The sequence below is a fragment of the Bombus fervidus genome, chromosome 10 (genome assembly GCF_041682495.2).
Source record: "Bombus fervidus isolate BK054 chromosome 10, iyBomFerv1, whole genome shotgun sequence".
Classification (NCBI taxonomy): domain Eukaryota; kingdom Metazoa; phylum Arthropoda; class Insecta; order Hymenoptera; family Apidae; genus Bombus; species Bombus fervidus.
In genome coordinates this window covers 8,266,409-8,280,421 of record NC_091526.1, presented here as the reverse complement: position 1 = coordinate 8,280,421, position 14,013 = coordinate 8,266,409, and the positions used below count along the sequence as shown (strand labels likewise).

At 34.2% G+C, this 14,013-nt stretch overlaps 3 protein-coding genes across 3 annotated transcripts in view; 2 read left to right on the top strand and 1 right to left on the bottom strand.

Annotated features, from left to right (window-relative positions):
• The first annotated feature begins 524 nt into the window (after positions 1-524).
• Ripk5 (receptor interacting protein kinase 5) lies at positions 525-5,916 on the top strand. Its single transcript, XM_072011246.1, has 4 exons — positions 525-766; positions 2,351-2,522; positions 2,590-5,013; positions 5,092-5,916. The coding sequence occupies exons 2-4, from the start codon at positions 2,399-2,401 to the stop codon at positions 5,436-5,438; spliced, it is 2,895 nt and encodes a 964-aa protein (XP_071867347.1). The 5' UTR covers positions 525-766; positions 2,351-2,398; the 3' UTR covers positions 5,439-5,916.
• Positions 5,917-6,392: 476 nt separating this feature from the next.
• Positions 6,393-7,338, bottom strand: LOC141445836 (COMM domain-containing protein 7). The gene is made up of 2 exons (XM_074111916.1): positions 6,988-7,338; positions 6,393-6,679 (listed from the first exon to the last, which is right to left on the bottom strand). The coding sequence occupies exons 1-2, from the start codon at positions 7,034-7,036 to the stop codon at positions 6,504-6,506; spliced, it is 225 nt and encodes a 74-aa protein (XP_073968017.1). The 5' UTR covers positions 7,037-7,338; the 3' UTR covers positions 6,393-6,503.
• A 4,949-nt stretch (positions 7,339-12,287) lies between these two features.
• Positions 12,288-14,013, top strand: part of LOC139991313 (lachesin) — a 35,100-nt gene continuing 33,374 nt past the window's right edge. The window contains exon 1 of the mRNA XM_072011273.1: positions 12,288-12,890. The gene's annotated coding sequence lies outside the window, so the exon portion shown is untranslated. The remainder of the gene's footprint in view (positions 12,891-14,013) is intronic.

Sequence of the window (14,013 nt, the reverse complement as noted above, 5' to 3'; positions counted from 1 at the left end):
ATTTAACTTTTGTATTCGAGTGTAGAGACGCGATACATGCAGAGCCATCTGCAACGTATCAACACATCTCAATTCAAGTGTAGATAATGCAGGAAGCAATTCACTTGCAACCTGCTTTAGCAACTACTACATCAAATCATTTCACTGTCGATATACCCTGTCTGAGGTTTCACTGACGAGTTTACTTCAGTAATGTTCATATTAGAACAAAAATCTATTTATTTAATATTTATTTATTTAATTTATATAAAAATTTGAATGACAGAATAACATAATTAAGTCGAATTTCTAATCTATCAGATTTATATTTACAAAAACTTTTTAATTTGAATATTCATTGCTCAGCAACGGAATTAATTTTTTAACCATTTCTAATACACTTATTCGCTCAAATTACAACTTGAATTCCAATTTATATTACTAAAATAGTATCAACAGCTGACATAAGTACTCCAGTAGAAGCAGTCTGCGACTTCATCAACGGCAGCCATGCAAATGTCTGTTAACAAAAACACTAGGTGTTAACGAGATACAAAACTTGTACACAGATGACATTCTCCTTCCTACCTATACCTTGTCATGTTAGTAACAAAATGAAAAAGCAAAGCAATGAGTCAATTGTAGTGTACGTAGTCGTTTTCGGTAATAACAACAGAAAAATCATCATTTCTTAATTCAGCACACATTGCAGAAGATTCCAGAAAGTGAATTCTACGCAACAATGACTGGGGATAAAGAAAAAAATAAAAAATTCTATTCTTAAATGGTATTTATAATTAATTATATATTATGATATGTATTTATTGTATTCTTATTGTAATCGCGTAGCAAAGTAGTGAAATATTTCTTTCACATTGTTTCAAATTTTAATTTTATTAATTTTAAATTATTAATTTTCAAATTTTAATCGCTATTGAATATTATCATGAAATGTTCTCAAAGTTGGAACACTTAGTCAGTGGTTGGAATAATTACATATTTTTATAAATGCTAAAATATATATATATATATAATAATTTTATGGAGTAAAGTATAAAGTACTTTTGACCTGTATAATGTACTGTAATTATGTATTTATTCTTTGACAATTTGTACTTAAAAGATCTGTATTATCAATAAAGAATTCATTCATTCAAAAATAAATTTTTAAAAATAAGGGAATTTAAAACTTCATTCAAATATTCATATTACAATTACAAAAATACTTTCATCTTTTTTCTTTTCATTACATAAATTTTATTATATGTGAAAAAATATGTCGCAGATAAGACACTGGTAGGGATTATATTTATATACTGCAATGGATTATTTTTTACAAAGTATTCGATAAGTTATGATAATAAACATTTATATAAATGCATTTCACTACAGTTATAAATTCTTAGCAAATATTAACATGTATCTATGCATTTTATCTTGTGAAGTAAGGGGAATCTTGTTTCTTTTATACTCTTTGTTCGTATTTTCTTAATCACATAAAATAAGGATACATAAGCATATGCTAAAGTAATGTATCACCTCAAATGGTGCGTACAATATATCATCCAATTTATTATTTTCTTCTCATTTGTAATCAATATCAGAATGAGAACATAGCTATAATAAACTGTTCACGCTCTTAAGTCAAAACAACTGCCCTTAGTGTCCACTATGTGTTGGATGTATATATACTCCTCATGTAGAGATTATCATTTTTGAATAATAATTTTCCGTGATAAAAAGTTCTGATATTATTGGATTAACTGCCTGAATTTCTAACTAATATTTATATTGTGAATGCGTGTGAATTTATGGTGAGAATTTTGTAACAAATTGTTTAATATTTATTCCACAGCAGTAGTACTTATAATTTCAGTAATTAAAGATTACAATTGATATTAAGTGAATAACAAAATATTCAAAGAAACATTATTATGTCTTGAAATAAAAATTGATCAATAAATAGTTCTTCAATTGAAACTATTAATGACTTAACTGTTTTAATGGTTAGTAATATAGTAATCGTGTCAGTTTTTAAAAACATTCTCAAAACATTTTTAAACATATTTTATTCTACCAAAAATATAGTAACATATGAATGATGTATACAAATAATTCATATATTACATGCTTTGGTTTCATTATAATAAACTTATTTCAGTTTTAATCGTACTATTATTAGTAGAATATTTACTTTAACAATTATACTCAGTACATTCTTGTTAAAAAAAACAAAGATAAATAGAAAGAGTATAATTTAGAAAGCTAATTATATTAATAATATAAATATTATATTAATACTCTAACTACACAAAATTAGTTTTTAAAAAATTAGAAATTCTTTTGTATTGATATAAAATGTTTTTGACAGGGTAAAAAGAATTTTGAAGTGCCAAAGATTTTAAAACAAGACTGAAAAATGGTAAGCAAATTACCACAAGAGTTTAGAAGATATCTACGTAATAAAAATCACCTACAACATGTTCTTGAAGAAACTCAACGTGCTTTAGAAGTTATTAATCTAGAAAATTTCTTTCCTAAAGGTAAATATTGGAATTTTTACATTTCGCTAAGATCAAAATATAATTTTACCTAAATATTTTTTTACAGAAAATGTTGTGGAGGAATTACTACCCCCCTTAACATTGGACAGAATCAAACATATTTTAGCGAATTCTCCAGCTATTGTAGTTCTTGGACAAAATAACAAGGCAAAAGCAACAATAGTTAATACTTTAATATCTACCAATATCTTACCAGTGTGTAATGGATTATGGCGGTGGATTAAACTTACTTATGGTCAAACAAACCACATTAGTCTCACATTAGGTCTAGAATATGAAATACTTGAAAATTTGCAAGCAAATGAAAAACCTTGGACTACACTTCCAATCGAAGATCTAACAAAATCTGGAAGTGAAGATACAACTTATCCAACAATACTTGAAGTCCAACTAAATCAACCTATATTAAAAGATGGTGTTCAAATATTTATTGCTCCAAATACTGGAGCGGTAAAAGTTCTTGAAAAAGAGTTATTATCTATTTTACCAATATTTTTATATGCGCTTGGTGATGAACCTTTAACAGAACAAAATTTGAAAGAGCTAAGAGACCTAAGGGAGACTTACCCCTTTAATCCAGTACTTTTTATATCATCTTTGGGAGATATCTTAATGACTGGCATTGATGCTGAATTGACTGAATCTGAACAACATAGACTTCAAAATCGACTAAGTTCTGATTCTACATCAAGTAAAACTGATGGTGATATTGATTTTGATAGAATGAATTCACTTGGTTTAACATGGTTGGATCAGCTCGCAAATTTAGGTTTCCTTGGAATGAAAGAGTCTGTTGAAGTTGATCAACTATCTTGGCTTGGTAGTGGGCAATGTAATAGCTCTAGTGATTTTCTTGACTCGTACAAAAAAACAGACCGAATTTTATATTTCATTCGTGGATGTTTGCAAACATATCTTATTAATGCTAGCACTTATTTAAATGAAGTACATACAACGAGCCTAAGAAAGTTTATTTTAAGTGCCTTTGATATGGCACGTATAATTCAAATAACTCCTAAGAGAATACAGTATGCTCAACAGAAGGAAAATGAATTATATGACAATTTAATGAAAATTGTTCATGAAAAACAACAAGAACTAACTGGATTAATACAAAATATTATTCAAGAGATGAAAAATGATGTGTTATCATCTAGTAATGATGTGTGTTTGTATCAAAATCTCTTCAATAATAGCGAGAAAACGGAATGGTCTGTAACCGTTAAAGCTGCAATTTCTGAAGTTCAGAGAATAATGCTTTACTGTTTAGGTGAAAAAGTTGCAAAGCAACTTGTAAATTCCGTCAACTGTTTACGTGAAAGCTTTTTTGGTACCTTACAGCGTTGTTTATTGAGTCTCGAAAGAACATACGAATGCGATACTTGTTTATTAGCTAGTGATGCTTTGAAACAAATACTTTCAGCTGCATATAATATTGAATTACATAATTCTTCACCATTTTCAATATATTCATTTTTAGAAAGATTCAATTTGATTTTTATGTCTTCATCTTTGCAATGGTCATCAACTCATACTCTAGATGCAGCTTGGTGGAAGAAAGTGGAAATTGAGATATTGAATTCTTTATCAGCATCAAAGTTGGCTAAAATGATATTGATGCAATTTGGAGATAAACTTGAGTCCTCACATGACGCATTTCAGGCTGCTCTCAGATCAATAGAAAATTATTATTCTGGGGAATTAGAAAGAACTGAAGAACAAAGAATAGCTATTAGAAAATATCATGCTCCTAGATTAGCTAGATTAGCATTAGAATCCACATCAATGATAGATCTTGTTCGTTATGGAATGCCCCACTATAAAGAAGAAATTGGTCGTGGTCAATATGGCATTGTATTTGCTTGTGATGGCTGGGGTGGCACATCTGGTCCTTGTGCAGTTAAGTCAGTTGTTCCTTCAGACGAAAGCCATTGGAACGATCTGGCTATGGAATTTTACTATAGTAGGTCCATTCCTGAACATAAAAGAATAGTGAAGCTTCGTGGATCAGTTATTGATCAATCTTATGGAGGAGGATTTGGTCTTGGATCTGCAGTTCTTTTAATATCAGATCGTTTAAGTCGTGATTTATATTGTGGAATACGCGCTGGTTTATCTTGGTTAGAACGCATACAAATAGCTCTAGACGTGTTGGAAGGAATACGCTATCTTCATTCTCAAGGACTTGTACATCGGGATATTAAATTAAAAAATGTTCTTCTCGATACAGAAAATAGAGCGAAATTAACTGACTTCGGATTTTGCATCACTGAAGTTATGATGTTAGGGAGTATTGTTGGAACACCTGTTCATATGGCACCAGAGCTCCTCTCTGGTCATTATGATAGTAGTGTCGATGTATATGCATTTGGAATTTTATTTTGGTACATATGCGCGGGACATGTAAGATTACCATATGCTTTTGAACAATTTCATAATAAAGAACTATTATGGACTAGTGTGAGAAAAGGTGAGAAAATTTATAAATCTTGAAGAATTTATTTAACTTTATACTCCTCTTTTCTAAGTATTGTTTTATTGTCATTAGGTATACGTCCAGAAAGATTACCTTCTTTTGACAATGAATGTTGGAAGTTAATGGAACAATGTTGGTCTGGAGAACCACCTAAACGTCCTTTACTTGGTGCTATTGTACCAGTATTAGAATCTATTCAACAAAAAGCTAAAGCAAAAGAAGCCTTACAAGAACTTTCAACAGAGAAGTCACAAGCAAGTTTGTCAACAGATTTAAAAAATCCTGCATTAGCATTAGCAGAACCTTATAATCAAAGAGGTACTGTAGTTAGTCCTCCACCTGCAAAACGTAGGGCAATGAACATTATAAAATATCATCTTTTTCTGACCAACTTATACATTCAAATGCGGGAACTATAAAGTGCGTATTTTTTTCTCTGCTTGTGTATTTAAAATTTTTAGGTGATCTGACTATATTCAATCTCAGCTCTAAATATTTTTTAAAACAATTTATTAGTTACTATTGCATATATTTAGCACCTTTCAATAATATTTTAAGTGCTGCAGTATTAATTTGACAACCTAATTATTATTACTCTCTTAGAAATTTTTTTAATTTTATATCTGTCTACAAACAATTTAATTTAATATAAACAAAAAAAAAAAACAAAATAATTGAACTGTGTAAATATAATTTATGATTAAATATGAAATTATGAACAGATTGTATAAATTTATTTTTATATTAGAAACATAAGTACATAATTATGATATTTGATGAATTACGTATGTAATTAGTGAGATATCCACTTCATTGTGATATGAAAAGATATAATAGAGAGTAAGGAAATCCAAGATTGTAAAGATTGAAAAATAAATAAAGATTCCCAGTTTTCTACTGACTGTTTTAATGCTATTAATACTTTCTTTGAAGTATCTAATTCTTAATATTTTACATTTTCTAATATTTGTACACATATACTTATATGTTGCCTAGTGACAAACTTCTCTATTACTGACATAAATTTATATTGTTTTCAGATCTCAGATTTTTCAAAATAGAATCTACATAAGTGTTCAAGTGGAATTTCAAAAAATGATAATGTCTTTTAATGCGGAAACTTTTGTCATTTGACAAGACATTCTTATTATACACTTGGACTGTAAGATACAAATTCTTGATTACCAGCAAATACTAAGAACTGGATCCATAGAAAATTTGAAGTCAGTGCAATTAAGATTATATGAAAATAATTTTATTCATATTTAAATGATTATAAAATATTAAGGTTATTTTATATTTTTGTTTTATTTTTAACGTTTTTAATTTTTATGTGAACTAGTCATAATTACATATTTGTAAGTAGTCAGTCTCTAGTTGTATTATTTTATTGAATGTAATATTGCATTTATACAATTAAAGTATTTTTGTAAGATATAATCCTGTTAGAAGATTAACTTATAATCAAATATTTTAAATGATATTTAAAGTAATAAATCAAGATTACATTTTGCTTTTTCTAGATCATGTAGAAATTTATAAAATTCACCGATTGTCATTTCTACAAAAACATTCCTAGTTTTGCCATTTTCTTCTAATTTTAATTTTAAATGCAAGAATGATTTTCCCATGTTGTCAGATTCATTACTCGCTGCAGTTACTGTAAAAATTTATTTATTTAATATTATATTACTTTATAAAAGTATATTATTTAACTATATATACAGGAGAGGATTGAGGTTAGGTTCTTCAGTATGTCAATATTAAATATTCTTTTGCATTCTTATACTTATTCTAACTTTAACTAAATAAATAACGTATTTCATTTTTCTATAGAGCAAAAAGAAGAACACCAATGATAGTTTTTATACTTTACAAGTTATCAAACGTTTTAAAGATACATAAAATATTTTATCTAACATAACTGAAATTTCTAAAACGATTTGTGTTTTGAGGTTAAATTCGTACCACCAAATCTCCACGAAATGTCAAGGATTTTTGTGATATTTTTAACCATTTTGTATTCAAAATAGGATCCTTTTATTTATTTGTTAACAATGCCTTTATTTATACTCTACTTGTTACTGAATATCAGATATTATATTAATAAATGTTATAGCAGTCTGTGTACTTAAGCGAATGCAACAAGTATAAATTATGAAGGAGGGAATTAACGAATGTACATGATGAGATAAAAGAAAAATATTGTATAATTATTCTGCCAATAACAGAATTAACTTTTATATTGAAATGTGATTGTGAAATAACATATTTTAAAATCATGTAGAGATTATATCATACAGTGAACGAATAATTTTAATCTTATCAGATAATTTAGTTTTCTACTAAATGAACGTGTTAAGTTTGGATGACTTATTTTTATTTTATATTTAATTACATACGTAACATTATATTTAATATCTTTAGTATATTTACCTATTATGTATTCACAATGATTCATATTTGCATACTAAACATTATTCAAGTGATATTTATCTTTGCATTATTATATTTTACACATTTGCTTATTTCTAAGATTTTACAACCAAGGGAATTAGAGAATTAAAATTCCTTCAATCTAATCGTACTTTATTTGGTTAACTATGATTTATCGATAGAACGACGAAATATTTCAGATTTTTATTGTTCCAGCTTAGCTAGATGGTTGGTTAGAGAAAAAACGATTATCACGGTTTCGATATAGTTAGTAAAGACCTAGTACGAAAATTGGTTCCAATAAATCCTTTGGATGTCGTCTACTTTCGATCTAGGACAAAAATGGCTAAAATCAAGAACCACCAGAATGCAATAAAACCTAACGTTAGTTTCGTAATACTTGTATCACGAATAAAATCTAGCTAGATTTACAAAAGCAAGAGTTCATTTGTCCCTTATCTAACTGTAATACGTTGAAGGGAGAACTCGAGATTCGTTTCAGCCAACAGTATCAAATATAATTTAGACTCTTAGAATAATAGACGTTGCAATGCAAAACAGATGATGAGTATCAAATTCGAAAGAAATTTTATTTTTCTTTTTGAGTCACGACTATCACGAGTCATACAATATAACGTGGCTCGCGTATTTCTGTGGCTTGCGTAATCATTTTCTATCATCGAAGGAAAGAAAACGTTGGTATAGATTTGTTCTTACTAGAATGTTCGAGTATAATAATCGAGTAAAATAAAAGGTTAAAAATACGATCGTTATTATCAAGCGTTGATTGATACTCGTTGATTGTATCTTTAATTACGTAAGTGTTTGCTTCTGAATACAACACGAACTTCATTCGTTATTCGTCCTAAGACAAAAAGATTTCTTTCACTGCTTCTGTTCCTTGAAAGCAAGAGATTTGTTATGTTTTTTGAAGTAATAACCGATAACAAATGGAGCAGCTTGCGAAGTGTTGCAGTACTTAATTTAATTCTTAAACTACAGCCGTGTGATAAAATGTCTCGGATTTTTATAAAGTACGAGTATTTCTAGGAACATAACAAATATAAATGCTCTTACTACGTAGCTAAGTACAAACTAAAAATAGTACCCTCTAGACATAACTGCTTTAGACGATGAATGTTATTTAAGATACTTTTTTATATGATGAAGAATGAACAAAATATCAAAAATATCAAAAATCAAAATATATCATGAATCTAGGGGGATGTTACGATTACAACTTACGAAGTAAGTCTTCGGCTATGTTTCGTTCGGCTATCCGTGTCGATTAAGGGCGCGAGAGGTATCGTGTGCCGTGCTATCTGAATTTATATGCAAATTTTCTCTATAACGCGCCATTGTTTTCCCGACATTCATAAATAAAGGATGGTAGAATCACGGATGAATCCCTTAACCAAAAGCTCGCTGTTTAGTTTCACGCAAACGGTACATCGGAACTTTCGAAATACGCCATATTTGTTGTCGAAGCTTGTTAGAATTTCTAATTAAACCACACACAGAAATGATAAATCTATCTTAAGCTACTCCGGCTTTAGGTCACTTGGTAATAAGTTTGCAAAGTTTCTTCGTGCGTACTTGCTTCGAGACATCCAGAGATTATGATTAGTTATCATAATTACCAGATAATCGAAATGTTATTTTCGTTTGACCATTCTTCAAGCTAGCCCACCAATAAAATTCAAGATTCCATCGGATCGTTTCTTATTGAATCCCACTGTATCTGCATATATTTCGTTCTACGTCTCTCTATTGCATGCTCGTTACAGATGCAAAGTACGAAAATACGAAGAAGAGATCCTTCTTTTATATGCTTTTGGCAAAGTAGTACAGAAACGTTGAATAATTTTCAAAAGATCTTGAATAATTTTGAAACGATTTCGGTAAATGGCCTCGAATGACGCTAATATAATCCTTAAATAATCCCGAACAACCATCACAATAATTTTTTAACAATGCTGGTGGATAGGTTTCAAATAATCTCAATAGTTCGTGTATTATTTCTTCGTTCGGGTTTTATATATTTCATAAATCACTTATGGGAGCAAACAAACCTTATAAGGGAGATTCAGTAGATTTCTAGTCTCAGACATATCCCTCTATTTTTTGTTAATCAAGCTGCGTTTGCTCTCTAGTTGAAAGCGAGCAAACATTTGACAAAAGGGAGCGGGAGTTAGGTGATTCGATTAAATAACTCGGTAACAGGAAGAAGGGAAGAGCAATAGCCATAAAATCGAGGAAGGGGAACAAGACGTTACAACGTAGCCTAGGCGTACGTCAGTTCAAGGAGAAAATCCGCATAAGCGGTGGCGTTTTAAAAAGCATCCCTGTAGACTGTAGAGTTACCTATCTTAGGCATCCCCTTTTTTGCCCCTCTATCGTCTGACTTTTTGCACGTTGCTTTACCATTTTGTGCTCCACTGTTGCTTCACGACTACTCGACAAATAAGCAGTTGCTTTGAATGTGGAAGGTTTCTTATTACTTTGCTTTGTTCATGGTAGAAAGGAAATTACAGTGTTAATAAATATCGAGTTAAAACGAATCGTGATAAAATTCTCTTTCCTCTCGCATTTTAAGAATATTAAAAGCTCGACTCGTATAAGTAATATGTGTGAATGAAAATATGCCAAGTATCGAGCTCTAAATAGGTGTTTCGAAGTAGGGACAATTTCGCACGGAGAGGAATTTGCGCGCTTGTTTTGTCGCAAAAACCTCATCGATCGGTTAGTAAATTTTACAAACCAGGGAAATTTTACAGGCTCGCAAAAATGGCATGTAATAAAGCATGCGGCGTATAATTTCATAAATTATAGTCGGACTAATGCGGCCGTGTATGCAGTTTTACACCCCCACCAGGTTTAATAAAATTTATCCGGCAACCGTGACCACGTGCACCCTCGTGCATGTAGACGAGTCTCTGGCTTTGTATTACATTCAACTCTATCGTAGGATCGTGATTGTGTTGGTGACGATTCCTGCAACTGGGTGGGGCGGTGCGCGAGCGCCTGCGTCAGATAAGACATCCAGGAGCGTGTCTCCTGGGTTATCCTTAAAATATCCAGGCTATCCTATTACCACGAAATTCGAATCGCAGCAGCTTATCATTAATCACGGCCACCCTTCGACGGGCATAGTTGCTAGGGCATCCTGTAGTGTCCTTTTTTCATCGGTTCTATACTTGTTTGTGCGCGTTTTGAAACGCCATGCGTGGTCGTCATGCTTGACTTTCCCTTGCTGTCATGTTTTCCCTTTATCTTCTTCTTTGCGCTTTTTCGATTCCCACAATGTTGGTCGTTCTCTTCTGGAGCAGCGATTCATGGCGAACCACTGAAAGAGAACGAAACGATAAATCTACAGGCGATGAACGAGGTGCTCGGCAGCTTGCCCTTGTGTTCACTCGATCGACTTTTATTTCAAAGCTTGGCTGGAAAGGGATAGTCGTGAGAGAACAAGAGCAAAAGTGAGAGAAGAAATGTATAGATATGTAAGGGAAGGAAAGAGAGCGACGAAGCAGGTTGAGCCTAAGGAAAAAATAAGGTTGAGGGGGTGGGAAACCGAGGGAGAGTTTGGATGCGCGTACGACGTGAAACACGGCCCAGTAATTTGGAGAAAATTTAAAGCTCTCTGTCGGGGTAATTGCATAGGCGTCTCTATGCCGCTGTGTGAGCCGTTTTCTACCGCGTTCTCCTTTTTCACCTTCTTTCTTTTTTCTTCGTTTTGCGGGTTTGTTTTTCATTGAAGGCGAGAGGACTGAAAGGGTTCCTAATTAAATGATACGCTTGCGTTTTCTCACCGACAAAGAATGTATCAAACGCGTATACGATAAAATTCTACGAGGTAGAAAGACGTGACGAATAGAAAAGATGAGACGCGTCCACAGGTACAAATACGGAACGATCTACTTCCGGACAGTGTGCTCGACTTTGTTCACTGTGTTACGAGAACTTATTACTATAGCGATCCATGGTTACTTATCGCGCTGGATGTATTATCCTTGCAATTTCGTGTCGCGGAAAGGGGAACAAAAGGAAGAGAGAATAGGTCATACGAATAGAAAAGAGAGGGTGGATTTGGAGTGCAAGACCGGATAAATCGCGGTTGTCCGACGAGATAGACCGATTCTTAATACACGAGGGATTCCGATTTTCATTTTTAAAGAATCGCGCGTTTCAGCGGCCTCGTCTAGTACTGTTGTATCTAGAACTTTTTAAATGAGGTGCACGGTGCAAAGGAGTCGTCACCGTCTGGCAAAGTATCCTGGAATATAACGTCGCGTAATTTCTAGCATCTAACGTGTACGCCGACGCGTAATAAACGACAAAAGGGAAGAAAAAATTGACTCCACCCAGCGGGAAAAAGAATAAGTTTGCGTACAGGACGGATGGAGAGAAATGCGGTTGTGCAACTAGAGGCACGAATGTAAGTGAGAAGGAGGAAAACTGCGAGTAGTGACGGCGTATGTACTAGTCCGTTTGCAGCGATACGATGTGTTTCCCCACGCTTTTTGTTTTAATTTCGTAGGAGCCACCAACTCTCGTGCCCTCTCTTCTTCGTTTCTCTGTTTTTCTCTTGTTTCCTCTCTCATGGGAGCCCCGCGAAATGTACCACGGTGGTTTTCAGCACTGTGGATGCTGCTAGCTATATATCCACCAACCTCTTCCCCTTTCCCATCCTCATCCTCCCACTATCCCCCTTTCCTTTCACTCCTCCGTTCTCCCCTAACCCCCACCCACCCATCCTTCCCTCCATCGTGCTATATCCCTTCCCCTTGCACGCTTTTGCTGCCACCCCTACGAGTCGGTAAAGGGCTGAACCGGCCAGTGCAATCCACGACGAGTTCGACGTCGAATCCACGCGTCTCCCGTGTCTTATGCTACGTGATTTTTTCACGCATTGCTCGCGTTTTGCCGCGCGGTAAAACGATATTGTTCCGTTCGTTCGTTTGACCTTTTATTTCGTTCCGTTCCGTTCGTTCGTCCTCCGTTCGACAGTACAAGAGGCACACACGTTTCACGATTCGCCTCGAGCTCGTTCCATTAGAGACGCTTTGTTCGCGCCTACGGTTCGTCTCCTCGTATTTTCCTTCTACATCGTTCTGAACAGCCTCGTTACGCGTCATGCATCGTCGCGTCGAGCGCGCTTATTCTCCCTTAGGTTAATTAGCGTGCGGCCCAGTTTAATGATCTTTCGAACGTCATTAAACTCCCGCTCGGCCAGGGTGCACTCGAGCCGTGAACTTCGACAGGGAAACGCCGCGTCAAGTAGCTGGAAAATGATACGTTTGGGACAACGACGTAACTTCGAGGATCGTTAAGCGAGTCGACAACTTATCGGCGGGATGTCAACACCGTGCCTGTCTCCTGTCCAACTTGACGATCTTGTAATCTATCGAAGCTACAGAATGTCGCGGCGACACGTAAGTCTGCCACTTCGCTCTCTTCAATTTGTCATTTTCATCCTGTTTCTACATACCCACGCTCCGTAGCCATCGATTTACCTCGTTGTTTTGTTGCTCGTGAACGATACAGTTGCCGGTGAGATTAAAACCGTACAAAGAGCAATTGTCGCGAGTCGACTAAAGAAAGGTTCGGTTCGAACAGAGTCAATAGCGCGCCGGAGAAACTGGAGGAAATTTATAACTCGTATAACTTCGCGATTCGTTGAATATATTTTCTCCTTTTTTCTTTTACCTCCCTTAGCCGGTGGTTCGGTTTTTTTTACGGCTCGGCAACTCATTGAGTATTCATTCAATACACACGTTTTTTCCGCGGCCTGTACTCCTCGGCGTATACGGTATAAGTGTCTGTCTGTGTACCAACGTCCGCGTCTACTTGAATTCTTTTCGAGTGTCAGATGTTTTTTGCGTAAAAGCGGGTCAAAAGAACGGACGGAATCTTTTTACACACTACGATACCTACGAGATACGTGTCTATACGTATGCCTGTCTATGTATATCTAGATGTATTTATACGCTCGTCAAAAATGGATTGTGTGGAAGTCAGAGTAGTACTGCGAATTTTATTTAATGTTGCGAACTAACTATGTTATCCCCACATACGTACGGAATACGCGTAAAACCGTGTTTAATACGCTGTAATTCTTCGTCCTGGGAACTCGATGAAACTAGATTTTAACTTGGGTGATAAATTTTCATCGTTCATAGAGCATCTACGCGACGTCGACTTATCTGTCGAGCAATCAGGTGACAGTTTAAACGAAGGACCTAATTGTAGAACGTAAATCGTCGAGTCTAGGATGGATAGGGTCGTGATTCTGTATATGGCGTAGGCTCGAAATTATGGGATATACGGGAACTCAGCTGTAGTTTTGGTGCTGGTGCTGGTTCACTGTATCGGGTAGGAGTTTAGAAAACGTGGTATTCATGTAAGAAAACAGTTAAGCCATATTTCTAACGTCGACAGGATGCTACTAAAAAACGATGACGTGTTTCGCTTCGTGCAAGATCGAGGGAAAAAGTCTTGGTTGCAAGAAACAGAAAAGAAAAACGAGAAAACAGGGAGGGGGAGGGAGGGAGGGAG